The sequence below is a fragment of the Chiloscyllium punctatum genome, chromosome 22 (assembly GCF_047496795.1).
Source record: "Chiloscyllium punctatum isolate Juve2018m chromosome 22, sChiPun1.3, whole genome shotgun sequence".
In the NCBI taxonomy this organism is placed as follows: domain Eukaryota; kingdom Metazoa; phylum Chordata; class Chondrichthyes; order Orectolobiformes; family Hemiscylliidae; genus Chiloscyllium; species Chiloscyllium punctatum.
In genome coordinates this window covers 33,503,143-33,522,548 of record NC_092760.1, presented here as the reverse complement: position 1 = coordinate 33,522,548, position 19,406 = coordinate 33,503,143, and the positions used below count along the sequence as shown (strand labels likewise).

General features: G+C 42.3%; 1 protein-coding gene across 2 annotated transcripts in view; it reads left to right on the top strand.

Annotated features, from left to right (window-relative positions):
* Positions 1–19,406, top strand: part of LOC140493488 (potassium voltage-gated channel subfamily KQT member 1) — a 690,303-nt gene that overhangs the window by 140,615 nt on the left and 530,282 nt on the right. For both annotated transcript variants that reach the window (XM_072591973.1, XM_072591974.1), the window contains one exon: positions 13,441–13,531. In XM_072591973.1, coding sequence (XP_072448074.1) covers positions 13,441–13,531 — 91 coding nt within the window. The remainder of the gene's footprint in view (positions 1–13,440; positions 13,532–19,406) is intronic.

Here is a 19,406-nt window from a genome sequence, read left to right as displayed (position 1 = left end):
GAAGATTAGAAGATTTCCATATTTTGAAATATGTTGGTTGCAGACATTGATATAGTGAAAGGGTTAAAGGCAGTTGGAGTGAAGGGAAAAGCTCCTTTCCAAGATTCGGTCCTGAGGAAGGGTTTCATCCAAAACGTCGACTTCTGCACATCCTGATGCTGTCTGGCTCTCTGTGTTCTTCCAGCCTCCTGCCTGTCCCCTTTATAAGATTTGGCTTTTACAGCAGAAGAAAAAATTGGATCCCAAGAATATCAAAGGAAGACTTAATAGATGAGATTCAGATGAGATTCCAACTATCATTGTGTTGAACTTCCCAAATGAAAAGACAAGGCCCTCAAAATGCTACATGACGTTATTCTGAGGAGTAGAATGGAGTTCATGATAAATCTGAACAACGTATACTGACTGCAAGGAGTGCTAGAACAATGATGTATGCTTTTGTCATAGCCTCATATAACTCTTGCCATGTTTGATTGTGTGTAAACTTCTTCAGTATGTGGGATGGATTAGTTTTTAAATTACTCTTTAATTCCCTCATAGGACATGAACACTGCTGGCTGCACTAGCATTTTTATCTCATCCCTAGTTGCCCTTGAGAAGGTGGTGGTGAACTGCCTTCTTGAGATACTTCAATCCATTTGCTGTAGGTAGACTCCTGATGCTGTCAGGGAGGGAACTCCTTTAGACCCAATGGCACTAAAGGAATGGTGATAGAGTCAGCATAGCGTGCAGCTGAGGGGGAACTAGCAGGTGGTGGTGTTGCCATGTATCTGCTGCCCGCGTCCCTCCACTTGGTAGTGGTCGTGGGTTTGGGAAGTGCTGTCTCGGGAGCCTTGGTGAATCTTTGAGTGTATCTTGTAGTTGGTACACCCTGCTGTTACTGAGTGTTGGTGGTGGAGGGAGATGTTTGTGAATCAAACGGGCTGCTTCGAGTCACGCAGGCTGCATGCAGAAGTTGTAGAAATGCAGAGGCCACACAAAGTTCACATGCTGCCTGCCTCAACAGCAACAGCGATAATCAGATCACGAACCTACATCTGCAAATGAGCCTGATTGAACTTGCCCTCCTTTATCTCCATTTGCTCACCTTGCTTCCACATCACTTCATACCCTAACGTAACAAAGATGTACCAATCTATGTTTTGAAATTTTCCATTGACCTTGCCTTTGGTACAGGGAGCTCCAGGTCACCACTGCCCTCAGTGTGATAACTGAATAGAGCAAATTAAAACTCCACAAATTAACGTGACAGAAATTTCAGTGTATTTTGCCAAGGTTAAATTGACATTGCTGGCTTGTAGTTGAGAGAGCACGCAAATGAACTTTTGCCTGGGAGTGCTTGTCTCATAGAGATTGTTTTTGGAACCAACTTGAGCAGTTTTGGAGTCAATCCAAAGGCAGCATTGTCAGGTATTGAATTTAGATGTTAAAAAGACTAGCCAGTGGGTAAAGAGGAGCCAACAGACATCAACAGTGCCAGCAGTACCAAGGGAATAAAGGTCAGCACATAATGAGAGTGAAAAGACTGCCAAGCTGAGGAAAAATAATGACATCTTGGCAGCAGTGAGAAATAAGGCCACAGAATGGGCAATTTAGTGATAGGGTTGTTGGGGGTTATCGAACTAGCAGCTGTCAAATTAGACTAGATGTGGCCCATGCATTGACTATTATTGTGGACCAACAAACTAATACATTTCTCGTGAGGAATTTGGAAATTTTGACCATAACGTTATAGAATTGTGTTTTCCTTGCATGATCTAAGCTTTCAGGAGTATTTTAAAATGTATTTTACCAACAAAAACAAATTAAGTTTGTTTGATTGTATGGTGTGGAATGGCATCTTAACACGGTGGCTCAGTCGTTAGCACTGTGCCTCACAGCGCCAGGAACCCAGGTTCAGTTCCTGCCTCGGGCAACTGTCTGTGTGGAGTTTGCACATTCTCCCCGTATCTATGTGGGTTTCCTCCCGGTGCTCCAGTTTCCTCCCACAGTCCAAAGATGTGCAGGTTAGCTGAATTGGCCATGCTAATTTGCCCGTAGTGTTAGGTGTGTTAGTCAGGGGTAAATGTAGTGGGGTGGGTTGCTCTTCGGAGGGTTGGTGTGGACTTGTTGGGCTGAAGGGCCTCTTTCCACACTGTAGGGAATCTAATCTCATCTACTTAGTTATCCAAATGACCCATGAAGTTAACTTTCCTGTGGCGGGGGAGAGGAAGCCTTGCCAAATAGATAAGTCCAATAATTCAATGGATTTAGAATGGAAGCTTCAATTCCTTCATAAAAACATATAAAGCAGCCTTAAAGAGAATATATAAAGAGAATATTAAAAACTTCCTCACTGCATGTTACGTTGTCAAACGAACAATTTTCATTGTTCTGTTGCGAGTGAAATAGGGTTATGTGCAACGAACCAAGAATGAAAGAGTGTGTAGAAATGTTAATCAGGCTTTCTGATCAGACTCAGGAAGAATTCTAAACTACGTCCTTCAGCTGTCCCATGAAGTTATCTTTGTCAAACTACCCAGCCATGGAAAACCTTTCCATCAGGGTGAAGACATTCACACGGATTTCCCCCAGATCAGCATTGCTGCATCTATCATTAAAACCAATCCCTCCGACTGCATCCTTTTCCGTGTTGAGGTTACCTTGAAAAAAGTCACATTTTCACACCAGACTGCCATTTATATTTTGCATAAGGTTCTAATTCCATAAACATGTCAGAGTGTGGGCACCAGATTGCTCATTGAGCTACTACATCCACACCAGGAACTTGCGTTTATGTTGTCTTTGTAAAGAGAAAAACGAAAATCGACAATATTACAAAATGCCTGCAACGGCAAATTTCTTTCCAAGTCACACATCATTCAGGCTTGGAGGCATTTCACTGTTCCTTCACTGTCACTGTGTCAAAATCCTGGAACTCGCTCCTTAAAAGCACTGTGGATAGAGTAGATCAAAAAGACTGCCCATCACTAGGGTGAGTAGGGATGTGCAACAAATTCTGGCCTTGCCAGTGATGCCAACATCCTGTGAAAGAAAGGAAGAAAGCAGACATGAAGATGCCAGGTTTAAAGGTCACCAGAGTGTCTGAAATCTTGATTGAAGGGATGGACTTTAGCAAAGATTTCAAAATCAGAAAGAAGTCCATAATAGAATGAAAAGAACAGAATTCGAGAGATTGAGGAAGAAAACTTAAAGAGGAGAGCCGAATCAACTTGTGGTTCAGCTCTCCTCTTTAAGTTTTCTTCCTCAATCTCTCGAATTCTGTGGTTCTGTCGCCAATTGTGAAGCAAAGGGAAGAGTTCCATTTAACACTGACCTCCTTCTGACCTAGAAATAAGTGTGCTATCAAATGGAACTTGAGTTGTTTGGGCATCTAACATGAACAGGATTCAAGATTTGGAGCTGCCGGTGCTGGACAGGGGTGTACAAAATTAAAAATCACACAACACCAGGTTAGAATCCAACAGGTTTATTTGGAAGCACTAGCTTTCGGAGCACTACTCCTTCATCAGGAGGATTCAGGACATTATGTATTATTTCTGTATTAGTTTCAGCTGCTTAATTGGAGACATGTGCTCTCTTTGTTCAGTGGTGCAGTTCTATTTGTGACTAGAATGATATCTGAGCAATCTTAATTCTAGATCTCTCTTCCATTGTTTCCATGTCACTTTCAATGGATTGCAACATTATAGCATAAACAGTTTTTTGTGGCTCAAGTTTTAATTGCCTAACAGAAGAAAGATAAATCAGAGATTTGTTGACCACGCTTCATGTTCTATTGGGTTTCATTCTATTTTACGTGACCTACATAACTGTGTACTTGCTAGAAAATTTCTGTAACAGTGATTGAGAGATCTATGCCTCTGTGGTGTTTACTTCCATATAATTTGATGACAGTTTATTTTGGCCCATTTCCCAATTCAAAGTAATGTCTCAAGTAACATCTGAGGGCTTTAAAGAATTCACCAGGAATTTCGCGAGGTGCCCTATTGGAAAGAAAATGTACTTACTTTGATTGTCACTGTCTTTTGATAGTAAAGTGAGAAGTTTCCATTTTCTGATGAAATCCTAGGTGTTGTTTGGTCAGGGGCGGTTAAATTGATACCAACCTTGATGTGTTATCTTACGATCTTTAGGCAAATCTAGATATTTGAGCACCCATCATAATGCTATAAATCCACCAGTTGCATGGTATGGAAAATGCCATTCATGGTTCATTGGCATTGTCTATAACTGTTTTTTCATAGCATATATAGTTTCAAATGTCCTTTGGACAGCCACCTGGAGATCCTGAGCAATACGATACATTGTTTGAATGTAGGCTAATCTTCAGCTTCACTGGAAGGTCATCAATCCTTGATTTCCTCCTTCTGCCGATGGCAATGAACAAAGATCCGAAGTCCAGCGTGAACAATAGTGACAGATGACACTCCTTGTTGGGTACAACACCCTGATCTGAAAGAATACGTGAGGGACTTATTCCCTGCCTTGGAGGCTGTGGAAATGAAGACTATTTGGATCCACTTTCACAAAACTAGAGCAATCCCAGATGTATTCAACAAAACTTCCACTCAACCTTGTCATGTTTTTTTTCCACATGTGCTGAGACATTGATAAGAACCATTGAAAAATAAGTTATTTCATTAAATAAGATAAGCACAGTGCTTGAAGGCCATTGATTCTTGAATGAATCCAACATGGTCCTGTGTGCAAGGTCCTTTTCCAGCCTAAAGCCTCCTGTTGCAACATTCAGTGTAAATTGGAAGCTGCCCGATTACTTAAACGCTTCCCTTTTTTAAAAGAGAGATGTGGACTGAACTAGGGCATAAAGGCTAATCAGCATTAAATTTGTTATTCCCAGGGGAATCCTTCTCTATTGATATAATTCTATTCCGTAAAAGGAGGCCACTTAATCAATCATGCTTGTATTATCTCACTAAAACAGCTGCTCCCAAAGAAACTATTCCCTAGGCCATTAAAGTTTTTGTTGTTTCAGGTATTTATTCATTTATTTTTTAAAACTATCATGGATTTTGATTCTGAGTCTTCCAGTTTGTTTGCTCTAAACCTTATCATTTAGTGTTGCATCTTAGCCTTTCTCGCAAGATATATCACTTTGTTCAATTGCATTAAATATCACATGACGGATATTGGCTCGATCTACCATCTTGTCTATGCCCTCCTGAAATTGCTTATTGCCCTAATGTTTCCTCTTTTTATAACTGAAAGAAATGGGATAACTGCATCAATTAAATCCACCAAAGATTTCAAGAGAAACTGCTGTTACCCACAGAGTGGTGAGAATATGGACATTGCTATCAAGTGGACTAGTTGGGATAAATAATATTTAGAGGGGCATGATGAACATATGTTTGCAGCAGAGATTGACTAGGTTCATCTGAAGCATAAGTTGTGCAGTGCAGAATTGTTTCTGTGTTGTAAAATAAGATGGCATTAACTTTGTTGGAGGGTTCAGCAATTTTACACTGATGTACTGTTCTGTTTGGCACCACACCTTGTTTTGATCACAGTAAACAAAGCATTCGGAAAGATTAATGAAATCACGAGAAAATAGTGAAAATGGGTAACACAGGGAACTATGAGGAGTTCAAGAAAGTGGGTCTGGGTGGCAAGTTATCCAAAAATAGCTGCAAAGAGCAATCATAAAGCCTTTGATGTCGATAAAGTTTCGTGCAGTTCACATTACTTTCCCTTGGCAAGTCGAAAATATGAGCGCAGCAGAAATGTTATCAGGAAGACGTTATGTTATCTCTATTGATTAGTGATAGCACTTTTGCCTCTGAGTTAGTAGGTATGAGTCAAGTCAAGATATTTGAATGCACAATCTAAACTGAGGAGGCCCTGAGCTGTTGGAGGTGCTGCTTTTCAAATGAGATGTTCAAACAGTGTTCCACCTGTCATCATATTGAACGTCCAAAATCCCACAGCACAATTTTATAGAAGAATGTCTTCCTGGTGTCCAATCCAATGTTTATCCCTCAACCAACATCACTGAGACAAGCTAGTTTCTTTTAGGTTGTACTGTGGAATCAGGTTGGGTGGAACTAAGAAATAGCAAGGAAAAGAAGTTATGGATGGAAGTCTCTATAGGCTCTCAAAAAGTCATTTCATTGTCACACAAAGTATACGTCAGAAAATGATAGAGGCATTGATAAAGGGCACTGCAATTTTCACGAGTGATTTTAATCTGCGTATTGACTGGACAAATCAGATAGACATGGATAAACTTGAAAGACTTGTTTCTTAGAGCAGCATATTGCAGAAGCTTCCCAGAAATAGGCTGTTTAGATCTAATAATATATAATGAGGGAGGGGTAATCTGAGGTCTTAAAGTTAAGGATCCACTAGTTGACAAACTATTAGGGCTGAAGGCAGATAAATTGTCAGGTATGAGGGTTTGTATCTAAGGGTTTGGAAGGAAGTGTTGTGGGATGATTCCGGTAGATTGGAAAATCATTAATATGATGCCTCTGCTCAAAAAGAAAAGGAGACAGAGAGCAGAAAACAATAGACCTGTTTGCCTAATATTTGATGTGAAAATGCTAAAGTCCGTTATGAAGGAAGAAATAACAAAACATATAGAAACATGTAGCATAATGCAATCAAACAGAGTCAACATTGTTTTGGAAAGTGTAAACAAATTTAACAAATGTTTTGACAATTAGAGTCATAGAGTCATAGAGAGGTACAGCATGGAAACAGACCTTTTGGTCCAACCCGTCCATGCCGACCACATATCCCAACCCTATCTGATCCCACCTGCCAGCACCCGGCCCATATCCCTCCAAACCCTTCCCATTCATATACCCATCCAAATGCCTCTTATATGCTGCAATTGTACCAACCTCCACCAGTTCCTCTGGCAGCTCATTCCATACACGTATCACCCTCTGCGTGAAAAAGTTGACCCTTAGGTCTCTTTTACATCTCTCCCCTCTCGCCCTAAACCTATGCCCTCTCATTCTGGAATCTCCCACCCCAGGGACAAGACTTTGCCCCTCATGATTTTGTAAACCTCTATAAGGTCATCCCTCATCCTCCGACGCTCCAGGGAAAACAGCCCCAGCCTGTTCAGCGTCTCTCTCTCTAGAAGCTCAATTCCTCAAACCCTGGCAACATGCTTGTAAATCGTTTCTGAACTCTTTCCAGTTTCACATCTTTCTGCTAGGAAGGAGACCAGAATTGCATGCAATATTCCAACAGTGGCCTAACCAATATCCAGTACAGCTTCAACATGACCTCCCAACTCCAGTACTCAGTACTCTGGCCAATAAAGGAAAGCATATCAAACGCCTTCTTCACTATACTATCTACCTGAAACTCCACTTTCAAGGAGCTATGAACCTGCAGTCCAAGGTCTCTTTGTTCGGCAACACTTCCTCGGGCCTTACATTTAAGTGTATAAGTCCTGCTAAGTTTTGCTTTCCCAAAATGCAGCACCTCGCATTTATCTGAATTAAACTCATCTACCACTTCTCAGCCCATTGCTACATCTCATCAAGATCCCATTATAATCTGAGGTAACTTTCTTCATTGTCCACTACACCTCCAATTTTGGTGTCATCTGCAAACTTACTTACTATATCTCTTATGCTCCTATATCTCATATATAAATGATGAAAAGCAGTGGACCCAGCACCGATCCTTGTGGCACTCCACTGGCCACAGGCCCCCAGTCTGAAAAACAACCCTCCACCACCACCCTCTATCTTCTACCTTTTGAGCTAGTTCTGCATCCAAATGGCTAGTTCTCCCTGTATTCCGTGAGATCTAACCTTGCTAATCAGTCTCCCATGGGGAACCTTGTCGAATGCCTTACTGAAGTCCATATAGATCACATCTACTGCTCTGCCTTCATCAATTCTCTTTGTTACTTCTCCAGGAAGCTTAATCAAGTTTGTGAGTCATGATTTCCTATGCTCAAAGCCATGTTGACTATCCCTTATCAGTCCTTGCCTTTCCAAATACATGTACAGCCTGTCCCTCAGGATTCCCTCCATCAACTTGCCCACCACAAATGTATGGCTCACTGAGTCTATAGTTCCCTGTCTTGTCCTTACCACCTTTCTTATACAGTGGCACCACATTAGCCAACCTCCAGTCTTCTGGTACCTTACATGTGACTATCGATGATACAAATATTTCAGTAAGAGGCCCAGCAATCATTTCCCTAGCTTCCCACAGAGCTCTTGGGCACACGTGATCAGGTCCTGGGGTTTTATCCACTTTTATGCATTTAAAGACATTCAGCATTTTCTCCTCTGTAATGTGGACATTTTCCAAGATGTCACCATCTATTTCCCTACATTCTATATATTCCATGTCCTTTTCCACAGTGAATACTGATGCAAAATACTTGTGTGGTATCTCCCCCATCTCCTGCAGGTCCACACAAGGGCCGCCTTGCTGATCTTTGAGGGGCCCTATTCTCTGCCTAGTTGCCCTTTTGTCCTTAATGTATTTGTAAAAACCCTTTGGGGTTCTCCCTAACCTTCTTTGCCAAAGCTATTTCATGTCCCCTTTTTGCCTTCCTGATTTCCCTCTTTAGTATACGTTATTTTGCAAGATAGGAACTCTCATATTGGGAATAATTTATTAGCATGGATTGAGGATTGTTAACACACGGAAGACAAAGTCAGGATGAAAGGATCTTTTTCAGGTTAGAAGGATGTAACTAGTGGAATACCGCAAGGATCAGTCCTACGACTTCAATTGGGCAATAATTTGGGGGAAGGGCAGAGTGGAAGGCAGGCAAATTTGCTGATGATATAATAATATGTGGGAGGGCACATTGTGATGAGGACACAAAGATTCTGGAAGTGGATATGGATAGATTGGGTAAATGGATAGCATCTCGGCTGATGGAGTCTAATTCAGGAAAGTGTGAGGCTATGCGCGCTTCGGTAGGAAGAACCTAAAGTCTGACTAATGTTTAAATGGATTAGTGGTGCTGGAGGAGCACAGCAGTTCAGGCAGCATCCAACGAACAGGATGCTGCCTGAACTGCTGTGCTCTTCCAGCACCACTAATCCAGTATTTGCTTTCCAGCATCTGCAGTCATTGTTTTTACCACCTTTAATGTTTAAATGGGCAGAGACTCCAAAAAAAAGTCTAACACTGAGGTTGCTGGGTTTTCTTGTGTATAAAATCTGAAAAGTTAACATGCAGTTGCTTCAAGTAATTAAGAAGGCAAATAGAATTTTGACCTTTATTGCTAAGTGCTGGAGTTTAAAAATAGGGAACTGTTATTGTAGATTAATGTCACCGCTGATCATTGCTGTTCCCTGATCACATGCATCCATACCTCTTCTTGTATTCTTTTGTCCTCAGTATAGTTACTATTGGGTGGATTTGTAAACCACATTCACTCATTATTTCTTTCTCAATTATGCATCATCTCCAAATTGATTTTACATCCTAATGTTTTGAAACAAGGTCATTTCTAGTTATTGCACAAGTTTGATTAACAGTGCTATCTCTCCACCTTTGCAAGGTTTCCTATTCTTCTTGAATGTCATCTGCCCCTCAAGTTTTGGGATCCACTCCTTATCATCATGCACCCTTTCCTTGTCTTCTTAACAGCTATAAGATGATTTTCATTAACTTCAACATGAGCTATCAATATGTCATGGTGGCTCAGTGGTTAGCACTGCTGCCTCACAGCACCAGGGGCCCGGGTTTGATTCCCGGGTGACTGTCTGTGTGGACTTTGCACATTCTCGATGTGTCTGTGTGGGTTTCCTCCCGCAGTCCAAAGGTGTGCAGGTCAGGTGGATTGGCCATGCTAAGTCACCCATAGCATTAGTTACATTAGTCATGGGGTAAGTGCATGGAAATGGGTCTGGGTGGGTGACTCTTTGGAGGGTCGATGTGGACTTGTTGGACCAAATAGCCTGTTTCCACACTGTAGGGACTCTAATCTACTATGGATGCTGGAAATCTGAAACTCAGCAGACTGGACAGCACCTATAAAGAGGAAAAAGCAGAGTTAATGTTATAAGTTTTCAAAGAAGAGTAGTATCAGACTTGAATTGTTTGCTCTGCCTCTGTTGCCAGACCAGAGTTTCTTTAGTCACTTAGCTGCTTGTATTTCAGCTATCAGTTTGTTTACTTTGTTACAAATGCTGTGTGTATTTATACACAGAGCCTTGAATTTTGTCCTTTTGTTAATCTTGGTCTTGATGGTCAGTGTATTCTTCAACATTTTTCTTTCTCTGTGTTCCTTCCTGTCACTCTCTGACCCTCGTTTCCCACATTACTGCTTTCCTCTCTTATCTCATCTCCACCTTTCAGTACTGTACACCACATCTTTCCTCATTTGATCCCTCACCCCTCTATTCACCTTAAGTCTTCTTTACTTGATGAGTATGTAATTTTCAAGAAAATTGGCCACAACACTCCCATTGGTATCACTCCCATTTTCCCTTGTATACACATACCAGGGACCAAAGGATAGGAACACATACTTATAGAACATAGAACGTAGAACAATACAGCACAGTACAGGCCCTTCGGCCCATGATGTTGTGCCAAGCATTCATCTTAATCTAAGATCAACATACCCTTCAATTTACTGCCCATCTTAATCTAAGATCAACCTAACCTTCAATTTACTGCCGTCCATGTGCTTGTCCAGTAATTGCTTAAATGTCCCTAAAGTCTCTGACTCTACTACCACTGCTGGCAGTATATTCCACATACCCACCACGCTCTGCATAAAGAACCTACCTCTGACATCTTCCTTATATCTTCCTCCAATAACCTTAAAATTATGACTCCTTGTGACAGCCGTTTCTGCCCTGGGGAAAAGTCTCTGGCTATCCACTGTATCTATGCCTCTCATTAGCCTGTACACCTCTCTCAAGTCACCTCTCTTCTTTCTTCTCCCCAGTGTGAAAAGCCCCAGCTCCCTCAACCTCTCTTCATAAGACACGTCCTCCAATCCAGGCAGCATCCTGGTAAATCTCCTCTGCACCTTCTCTAAAGCATTTACATCCTTCTTATAATGAGGCGACCAGGACTGGACACAATATTCCAAGTGTGGTCTAACCAGGGTTTAATACAGCTGCCGCAAAACCTTAAACTCAATCCCCTGTAAATAAAAGCCAAAACACCATATGCCTTCTTAACAACCCTATCAACTTGAGTGGCAACTTTGACGGATCTATGTATGTGGACCCCCAAGATCCCACTGTTTCACACTGCCAAGAATCCTATCTTTAACCCTGTATTCAGCATTCAACTTCTGAGCCACATATTTATTTCTCAAATGTTCAGCACCCTATGCCAATTTGCATGCTTCTCGGTAATAGTCTGGAGATTAATCTTTGAGTTTTTGCTCTTTTTGGAATTATATTCTCATACAATCAACACAGAAACACATTTTCCTGGTTCCACCAATGTCACTGGTACCTGGATTAACCGTGACAATGGGATCCTACCCATTATACTTCAGACTCCTCTCCAGCCCTGAGCCGGTGTCCCAAACCCTGGCACTGGGCAAGCAAATAACCACCTGGCCTTGCACTTCTTGCTGCAAAGAATGGTGCCAATCCCCATCTTTATTCAGTCCCCAACTATTACTATTTGTCCAACTCAAATGGCTTCTTCATGGTCACTTTGCTCATCCACCCTGCCATCTCATGTAAACAAGCTGAAACAGCTCCAAACTGACTGACCAATTGCACGTGCCATCACCCCTTACTTGCCTCACTCCTACTTGCCCCTCTTACCCCTGACTGCTGACCAAATCAGAAGATGTACCATAATAGGTGTGCCTGCCTCCTCATCCAAACATCCCTTCCCTGCCCTGTCACAGTGCCTGTAGCGCAGCCTTTAGCTCAATGACATTGAGCTCAAGCTTTTCAAGCAGTAAAAATGCAGACGTGCTTGCCCTACAATCTAATGGTATCCAGGAGCTTTGACGTGCCGCAGTCTTGACGCATCACCTATCCTGCCACCCTTAATGAGCTTCAGTTAATTCCTAAAGAATAGTGCCCCACCCAGCACCAAACCCACAAAACAGCTGAAGCTGACGGTCAAGTGAAAATTTCAGAACTGGCATAGATTGTTTTTAGGAAAGCTTAAGAGCTGGAGACCGAAGGCCACTGTGTGAAGTGACAGTACAGATCAGGCTTTTATCCATGGTGCATCGGAGGTGGAGGGCTGATCTTATAGAGGGTTTCCCCACATCTCTGCTTTAAACTATCTTGACACTAAACTCTGAAATTCCCTCTCGAAATGCTTGCACCAATACTTCTCTTTTAAAGCCATAGTGCTTTGACAAAGTTTATACTGACCTCAGGAGGATTTATATTTCTTTCATCTCAAAAATACACTTTATTCATAAAAAATATCTTTACAGTTCAGTTCTGTACAGTAGCGTATCAAGGAAACAAACAAACATTGGAGTTTGACTCCATCCAAACAACCAAAGGCATCTCTTAGTTGAACCGGATTGTATGTAAATACATTTGAGGCACTTAGGGGGCTGGTAACCGCACAGGCACCCATTTATCTTAGGCCAAAAGACCTCAGATAGTGGTCGTTCCTCACTGTACCTTGGCAGCAGCTGCTCCATGCACGTAGACTTTGGAATGTACTAGTCTGCAACACTCGGCCAAGTCCTTGTTCTGAAAGACAGGAGGACTGACAATCTTTTTGCTATTGTGTTATATCCAAGGGATCTCCTGACAATTCCGTCAAATAGTCAGATGAATAGCAAGAGCACCTTTTTTGTGGGTGTGGGGTGGTGGAGGTGAAGTTCATTAGTAGTGTACAATTCATGAGGCTCTTGGCAGGTTGAGTGTGTCTAGGCTTCCTGGCAGTTTGATACCTTTTCAAGTTAGCTGAAATTTAAGCAGGTTTCATTTTTATTTATTCATATCTACGTGCAAATAAATCTCTCTGCCTGCAGAGAAACTTAACTGCTGTTGACTGTGCTAGGAAAGGAGGGAGAGAAGGAAAGGGACATCTTTTTCTTAAGAAATTGTGTTTTGAATAGAAGTGAAACGATTCAGAGAAAAAAATGAATTCTAAGGAGTGATATGTCACACTGTGAGCTAACACCTAAAGCCCCGATTTTCTTTGTAATATTGTCAACAATTTGACTTCCTCAATGTTGGTATCACTGCATTAAAAGTTTGAGGATCTATTGCAACTTTAGTTTACTTTTAGATTAGCAAATTGGAAAGAGGATGTAATTATATTTATCCAGGTTGTAAAAACAGTGCAATTGTACTTTATTTCCTCATTATATTATGACCATATGATTAATAGGGGGAAGAATAAAGTACTTTTTCTCCTTCTCAAAGATTAGGGGTTGTGTTGTGTCCAAAACCAATAGAATTCTATGTGATGAATCTAAAGTTATGTGTTTTTATTTTTCAACACTGCTAATTGTTTGCTTTCATTTTGCAGATTTCTTATCGTTCTGGTTTGTCTCATCTTCAGTGTCATGTCGACAATTGAGCAGTACCATTACTTTGCCAATAGAGCTCTTGTTTGGATGGTATGTAAACAACTGATCTTAACCTTTGAAAACATTGTTATCTCTCTGTGTGTACTGTGGAACTTTTCAGCATGTTTCCTGGATTGTGTGGCATTGCCATTGATTGGTTTGTACGTACATGGAAATCTTAGAGTCTTTAACCTGAATGATTTAAGTTGATCTAATATTTGAATTATGATGAAAACTATCCATTCCAGGTGTTGAACTTAAAGAACCAACTTCCCTACTGTTCCTTCAATGACCTGTTGTGCATCTGTTTCTAGTGCAGTTCTGAAGACCTTGTAAAATCCAATCCAGGCCAATTGATTGATCTTTACATTTCCTTTCATTTTGGCCAGTCATCTCAAGTGCTCATTGAATGGGTCTGATAGTTCTCTGGTTTAATACCTTGCTTAATTGACTGCTTTCTTTTTTGATTCGTTCATGGAACGTAGAATCCCTACAGTGTGGAAGCAGCCTTCATGACCCATCGAGTCCACACCAACCCTCCGAAGAGAATGCCACCCAGTTACAACCCCCTATCCTATAACCCTGCACATCATGGGCAATTCAGCATGGGCAATTCACCTGACCTGCACATCTTCGGACTGTGAGAGGAAACCGGAGCACCCGGCGGGAACTTACACAGACATGGGGAGGATGTGCAAACTCCACACAGTCAGTCATCTGAGGCGGGAATTGAACCCGGGTCTCTGGCACTGTGAGGCAGCAGTGCTAACCACTGAGCCACCGTGCCACTGGGCAGGCTAGAATTGAAGACCCATCTCCAATTGCCCAGAAAGCATTCAAGAGTCATCCACATTCCCAGAAGGACATTGGATGTCTTTAGCCATTCTGGATTGTCATAAAAACCCATCTGGTTCAATGATATCCTTTAGGGAAGGAAATCTGTCAACCTTATCTAGTCTGGCCTTCACACCCAAGGTAATGTGGCTGACTTGTAAATGCTCCCTGAATAGTTAGGAATGGGCAATAAATGCTGGCCTAACCCCTGACATTGGCATCCCATGAATGAATTTTTATAAAAGTAGACATTTGAGCGTGAAGTTAAATGGGAGATCATTCCAAAGTTGCTTGAAAACTGGGCCCTGAGTATCCCACACTTTTTAATTTTATGTCTTGTCAATTGATTCTGAATTTAAGTGTCTGTGAGATTACTCATATATGAAATCTGAGATCTGGTAATGATGAAATACAGTCTGGAGGGAAAGGGATGAGATTGTAGTTTGAAATTTGCTTTTCAAGATCAGTAATGTTGGTGGTAGGAACTCAGGAAATCTGGGTTATACAATCGGAGGAGTTTCAAAATAGACGACGAGTATTCAGGCCTTGCTGTTTTTATCTCGTGTCACTCTCCCACATCAGGCCATGCAGAAGCAGATGGGGACAGGGGGAAACAAAGCAACAATATTTAAAAGAAGGAAGAAGATTTGCCTTAACTCAGCACTCACCACGAGTCATTGGGCAGCTAAGTTGTACTAAATATCAGAAAAATTCAAATTGAAGGCTGAAAAACTGGCTGCAGGGTTTTTTTTTCAAAGAACCTGAAGTTCTGCCTTGCGCACTCAGTTTACGTTTCAAAGATTTCCGTCCAACTTACTCAACCAGTTGGGTGAATAACTTGCGGGAAGAGGACAAAAAGAAGGATTGGACAGATGATGAAGGAATTTTTTGAATCAGTGCAACATTGAAACATGTCCTCTCACCGACGAGCTGCCACACTTTTTGTGCTCTGGTTGAAGTAAATTTGGACAGTGGAAGTGGTGAGGGAGAGAAACCTGAAAGTGTTGGCTAATCACGCTCACTTAAAACGCTGCGCTAATCTCGTCCTCCTGTGTCAAACCAGTCCGTGTTAATCCTTTCTGCTGGGAGGTTTCCAAAATATGGGAAAAAATGTTAAACGGTGTGTGACGTAGGAGCCCCAGGCCTGTGTGTGGTCACGGCTCAGTACAGCAGAGCTTTCAGCTATCTGTTCTAAGATAACCAAGGCTGCAGTGGTGACGGAGTAGAAATCTTGACATTAATCGAGGTTCGGTGAGATGAAGTTCGGGTTAAAACCGCTTGTGGGTCGCAAACTGCAGTCGGGGATGTGGTCGGCTGCCAAGTACGCCAACTGTTGGACTCTCTTGCTGACGCGCAATGTCATTTGTTTTGGGGGAGACATTTCCCAACCTGCTTTCCCAAGCCAACACCTTTCGCTCCCGGCTATCTCTGCGATTCAGGTTTTTCAATGTCACATTTTTCTTTAATTAAGTCCTGGTTTGGTTCCAGTGGCATCATGAGATGGCTTTCTCGTCAGACTCGCGTCATTTGTAATGATACGGGGCTGTTGCCAGTACTGCGTTCCCATTCTATGCCATGCTATTCACATGGCCCTGTAGGAATTGCTGGAGCAAACTGCACTGGCTGTTACATGCATGGGGGAACACTGGGGTAACAGCTCTGGTAAATTCTTGAGGCAGCTTTCCTTGATGGGTCTCTGTGCCTTCAGCCAGTGCAGAGTGTTAGATGACAAGGATCCCTGATAAGTTGTCAAGTGATGTTGGAGGAGCAGAGGCTGCTTCATGTCCTTTAAGTATCTTCTCCCATGCAGTATTTTCATGACCATAATAACCCCTTGAAATCACTGCTGACTGTGGCAGTGTCATTAGCAGATAGAATCCTGCTTGAGGCACACTCTTTTTTAGTTTTAAAAGTTCCTTCTGATATAATCTTCCAGAACAATGCAAAGAAGCTACAAATAAAGTTTGATAACACTTTGCTTTTAAAAATTCTGTCTCTCAGCATCTGGTTATGTTTTGTAAAGTCATTCCAGTTGACAATTCAAGAAAATACAAGTTTCAGTTCCATCTGTAATATACCCAGACTCCAATAGATGGCAGCGTTGCCTATATTTTCTCATCTTTTATCCAAACCTTATGGATGTTCAAGGATCCCAGCCACCTGGAAAACAATAATTTTAGGCTCTGGTCTTGAAATCCTGATTCCCAAATACTGAGCTGACACACGAGAGGCGATGATGAATTTTATCAGCTATGTCTAGCTTCACTGAGAGGGTCAGTGCATTGAGTCTAGGAGTTGGGTGGTCATTTTGTGGCTGTACAGGACATTGGTTAGGCCACTTTTGGAATCCTGTGTTCAATTCTGGTCTTCCTCCTATTGGAAAGATGTTGTGAACCTTGAAAGGGCTCAGAAAAGATTTACAAGGATTTTGCCAGGGTTGGTGGGTTTGAGCTATCGGTAGCAGCTGAATAAGCTGGGGCTGTTTTCCCTGGAGCGTCAGAGGCTTATAGAGATTTATAAAATCATGACGGGTACGGATAGGATAAATAGACAAGGTATTTTTTTCCTGGGGAGTCCGAAAGTGGAGGGCATAGGCTTAAAGTGAGAAGGGAAAGATTTAAAAGGGATCTAAGGAGCTACTTTTTTAAGAAGAGGGTGGTACGTGTATGGAATGAGCTGCCAGAGGAAGTGGTGGTGGAGGCTGTTACAATTAAAACATATGAAAGGCATCTGGATGGGTGATGAATAGGAAGGGTTTGGAGGGATATGGGCCAATTGCTGGCAGGTGGGACTAGATTTATTTAGGTCAGCATGAATGAGTTGGACCAGAGGGTCTGTTTCTGTGCTGTATATCTCTATGACTCCATAAGGAAAACAGTGGACATTTTCCAGGAACCTGCCGTTTGCCTTAAAATGGGGTGAGCTAGGGGAAGAAAGGGTTTTGGTTTGGGAGCTGGTTGGTGAGGACTTTGGCTTTCAGTGTGCTTAGTGAAGGGCCCATTTACTCCTATATTTTAGCAAAGGAGTTAACAATGGCTTGGAGCTCAGTGTCTGAGTCTGCACGTGTGCAATTGTCATCCACATACTGAGGTTGAAGTGGTTTTGGATTGACAGTGGAGTAGGTTGAAGAGCTCCTTGCCTGTGGGTAATTTGCTGGAGGTAAGATCCAGGACTACAGTGAGAAAATTAGCAAAAAAAGTTGTAGCAATGACCCAGCACCTGTTTGAGCCCCACTCTTTGCAGATTTGGGAATGAGCCTCCATGACCTGCCTCTGAGACAAACATCCATAACTCCATTTTCTCAATACCTCATCCAGCTTGGTCTTGGTGTCACCCTGGTCCAGAATGAAGTAGATCATACCTTTAATTGTCCTTGTTAAACTATGCCCCCTATCAGGCACTAATTGCACTATTTAACTCTCTGCCCCTTAAAGCTCTAATTGCCTCTCATTAACTCTCATAATGCTCTCTTTCCCCTCCTTAACCCTCTGCCCCACAATGCTCTCTTTCCCTTCCTTAACCCTCTGCCCCACTGTGCTGTCTTTCCCCTCCTTAACTCTCATAATGCTCTCTTTCCCCTCCTTAACACTCAGCCTCACAATGCTCTGTTTGCCCCTCCTTAACTCCCTATCCCCTATTTTGCTATAATTGACCCGTTTAACACTCTGCCACATCCCCTCCCTCATTATTGCTGTTTAACCATGGGGCAGATGGGATCTGTGCTGAAATTCTGAGACACTGTGGAGGTTCGTTTCTACCATCGTGGTACATAACCCATATCCCTCACCTCAGAAGAAAGGCTTGTGCCAGAGAATCTGGGACGGCATTGTGCTTGTGACTGGATTGATGTTGGTGGGCCAGAGCGATTGTGGGAGCTATCTCCTTCGCAAGGCTCCTCCTGAGCCAGCTCTTGCCAAAGGTGTGTCGAATTGTAGTCTGCACCCATCGAGAGGCACTGCAGTCTTGAGGGAAATCAAAGGAACAGCACCAGCCTCTATACATGGCCGTTTTTAACCTCAGGAAAGCCTCGTGTATTTAGCTCCCCTCATGAAACCTGTCAGCATCCTGCCAGCTATGGTCCTCAGTAATAAAACCTCTCAGATAGTTTAGTCCAGGCAGCAATGAGATGAAGGATTGATTTTATATTTATTAATGCTGGTTGGAACGTGATGGTTGGCCAGAATAACATTACAGTGCTTTGTTCTTATTGACTGTGTTGTTGGATCTTTTAAATCCAAATGGGGACTTTGTCTTATTGTCTCTGCCAATGACTGGCCTTTTTGACAGTGCTGCACTCCAGCAGTACAGCAGCGAAGTGGTAAATTAATTCTATGGTGAGGGTTGAACATACAACCTTCTGTCTCAGAGTTAAAAACTTGGCCAAGCGAGCCTGTTAATAAGAACTACAACACGTGCAATGATTAATGGGAAGCCGGTATGGAAGTATCAGACAAAACTACACAATTCAGATTGGGGTTTAGGTTCCATGTTATGCTAGAGTCATAGAGATATACACCATGGAAACAGATCCTTTGGTCCAACTTGTCCATGCTAACCAGATGTCCTAAATTAATCTAGTCCCATTTTCCAGCACCCGGCCCATATCCCTCTCAACCCTTCCTATTCTTATAACCATCCAGGTGCATTTTAAATGTTGTAACTGTACCAGCCTCCATCACTTCCTCTGGCAGCTCATTCCATACACGTATCACCCACTGCGTGAAAAAGTTGCCCCATAGTCCCTTTTATATTTTTCCCCTCTCACCCTAAACCTACACCCTCTAGTTCTGGATTTCCCTACCCCGGGAAAAGACCATGTCTATTTATCCTATCCATGCCTCTCATAATTTTGTAAACCTCTATAAGGTGACCCATCAGCCTCCGACGCTCCAGGGAAAACAGCCCCAGTCTATTCAGCTGCTGTCGATAGTTCAAACCCACCAACCCCAGCAATATCCTTGTAAATCTTTTCTGAACCCTTTCAAGTTTCACAACATCCTTCTTATAGGAGGGAGACCAGAACTGCACGCAATATTCCAATAGTGGCCTAACCAATGTCCTATACAGCTGCAACATGACCTCCCAACTCCTG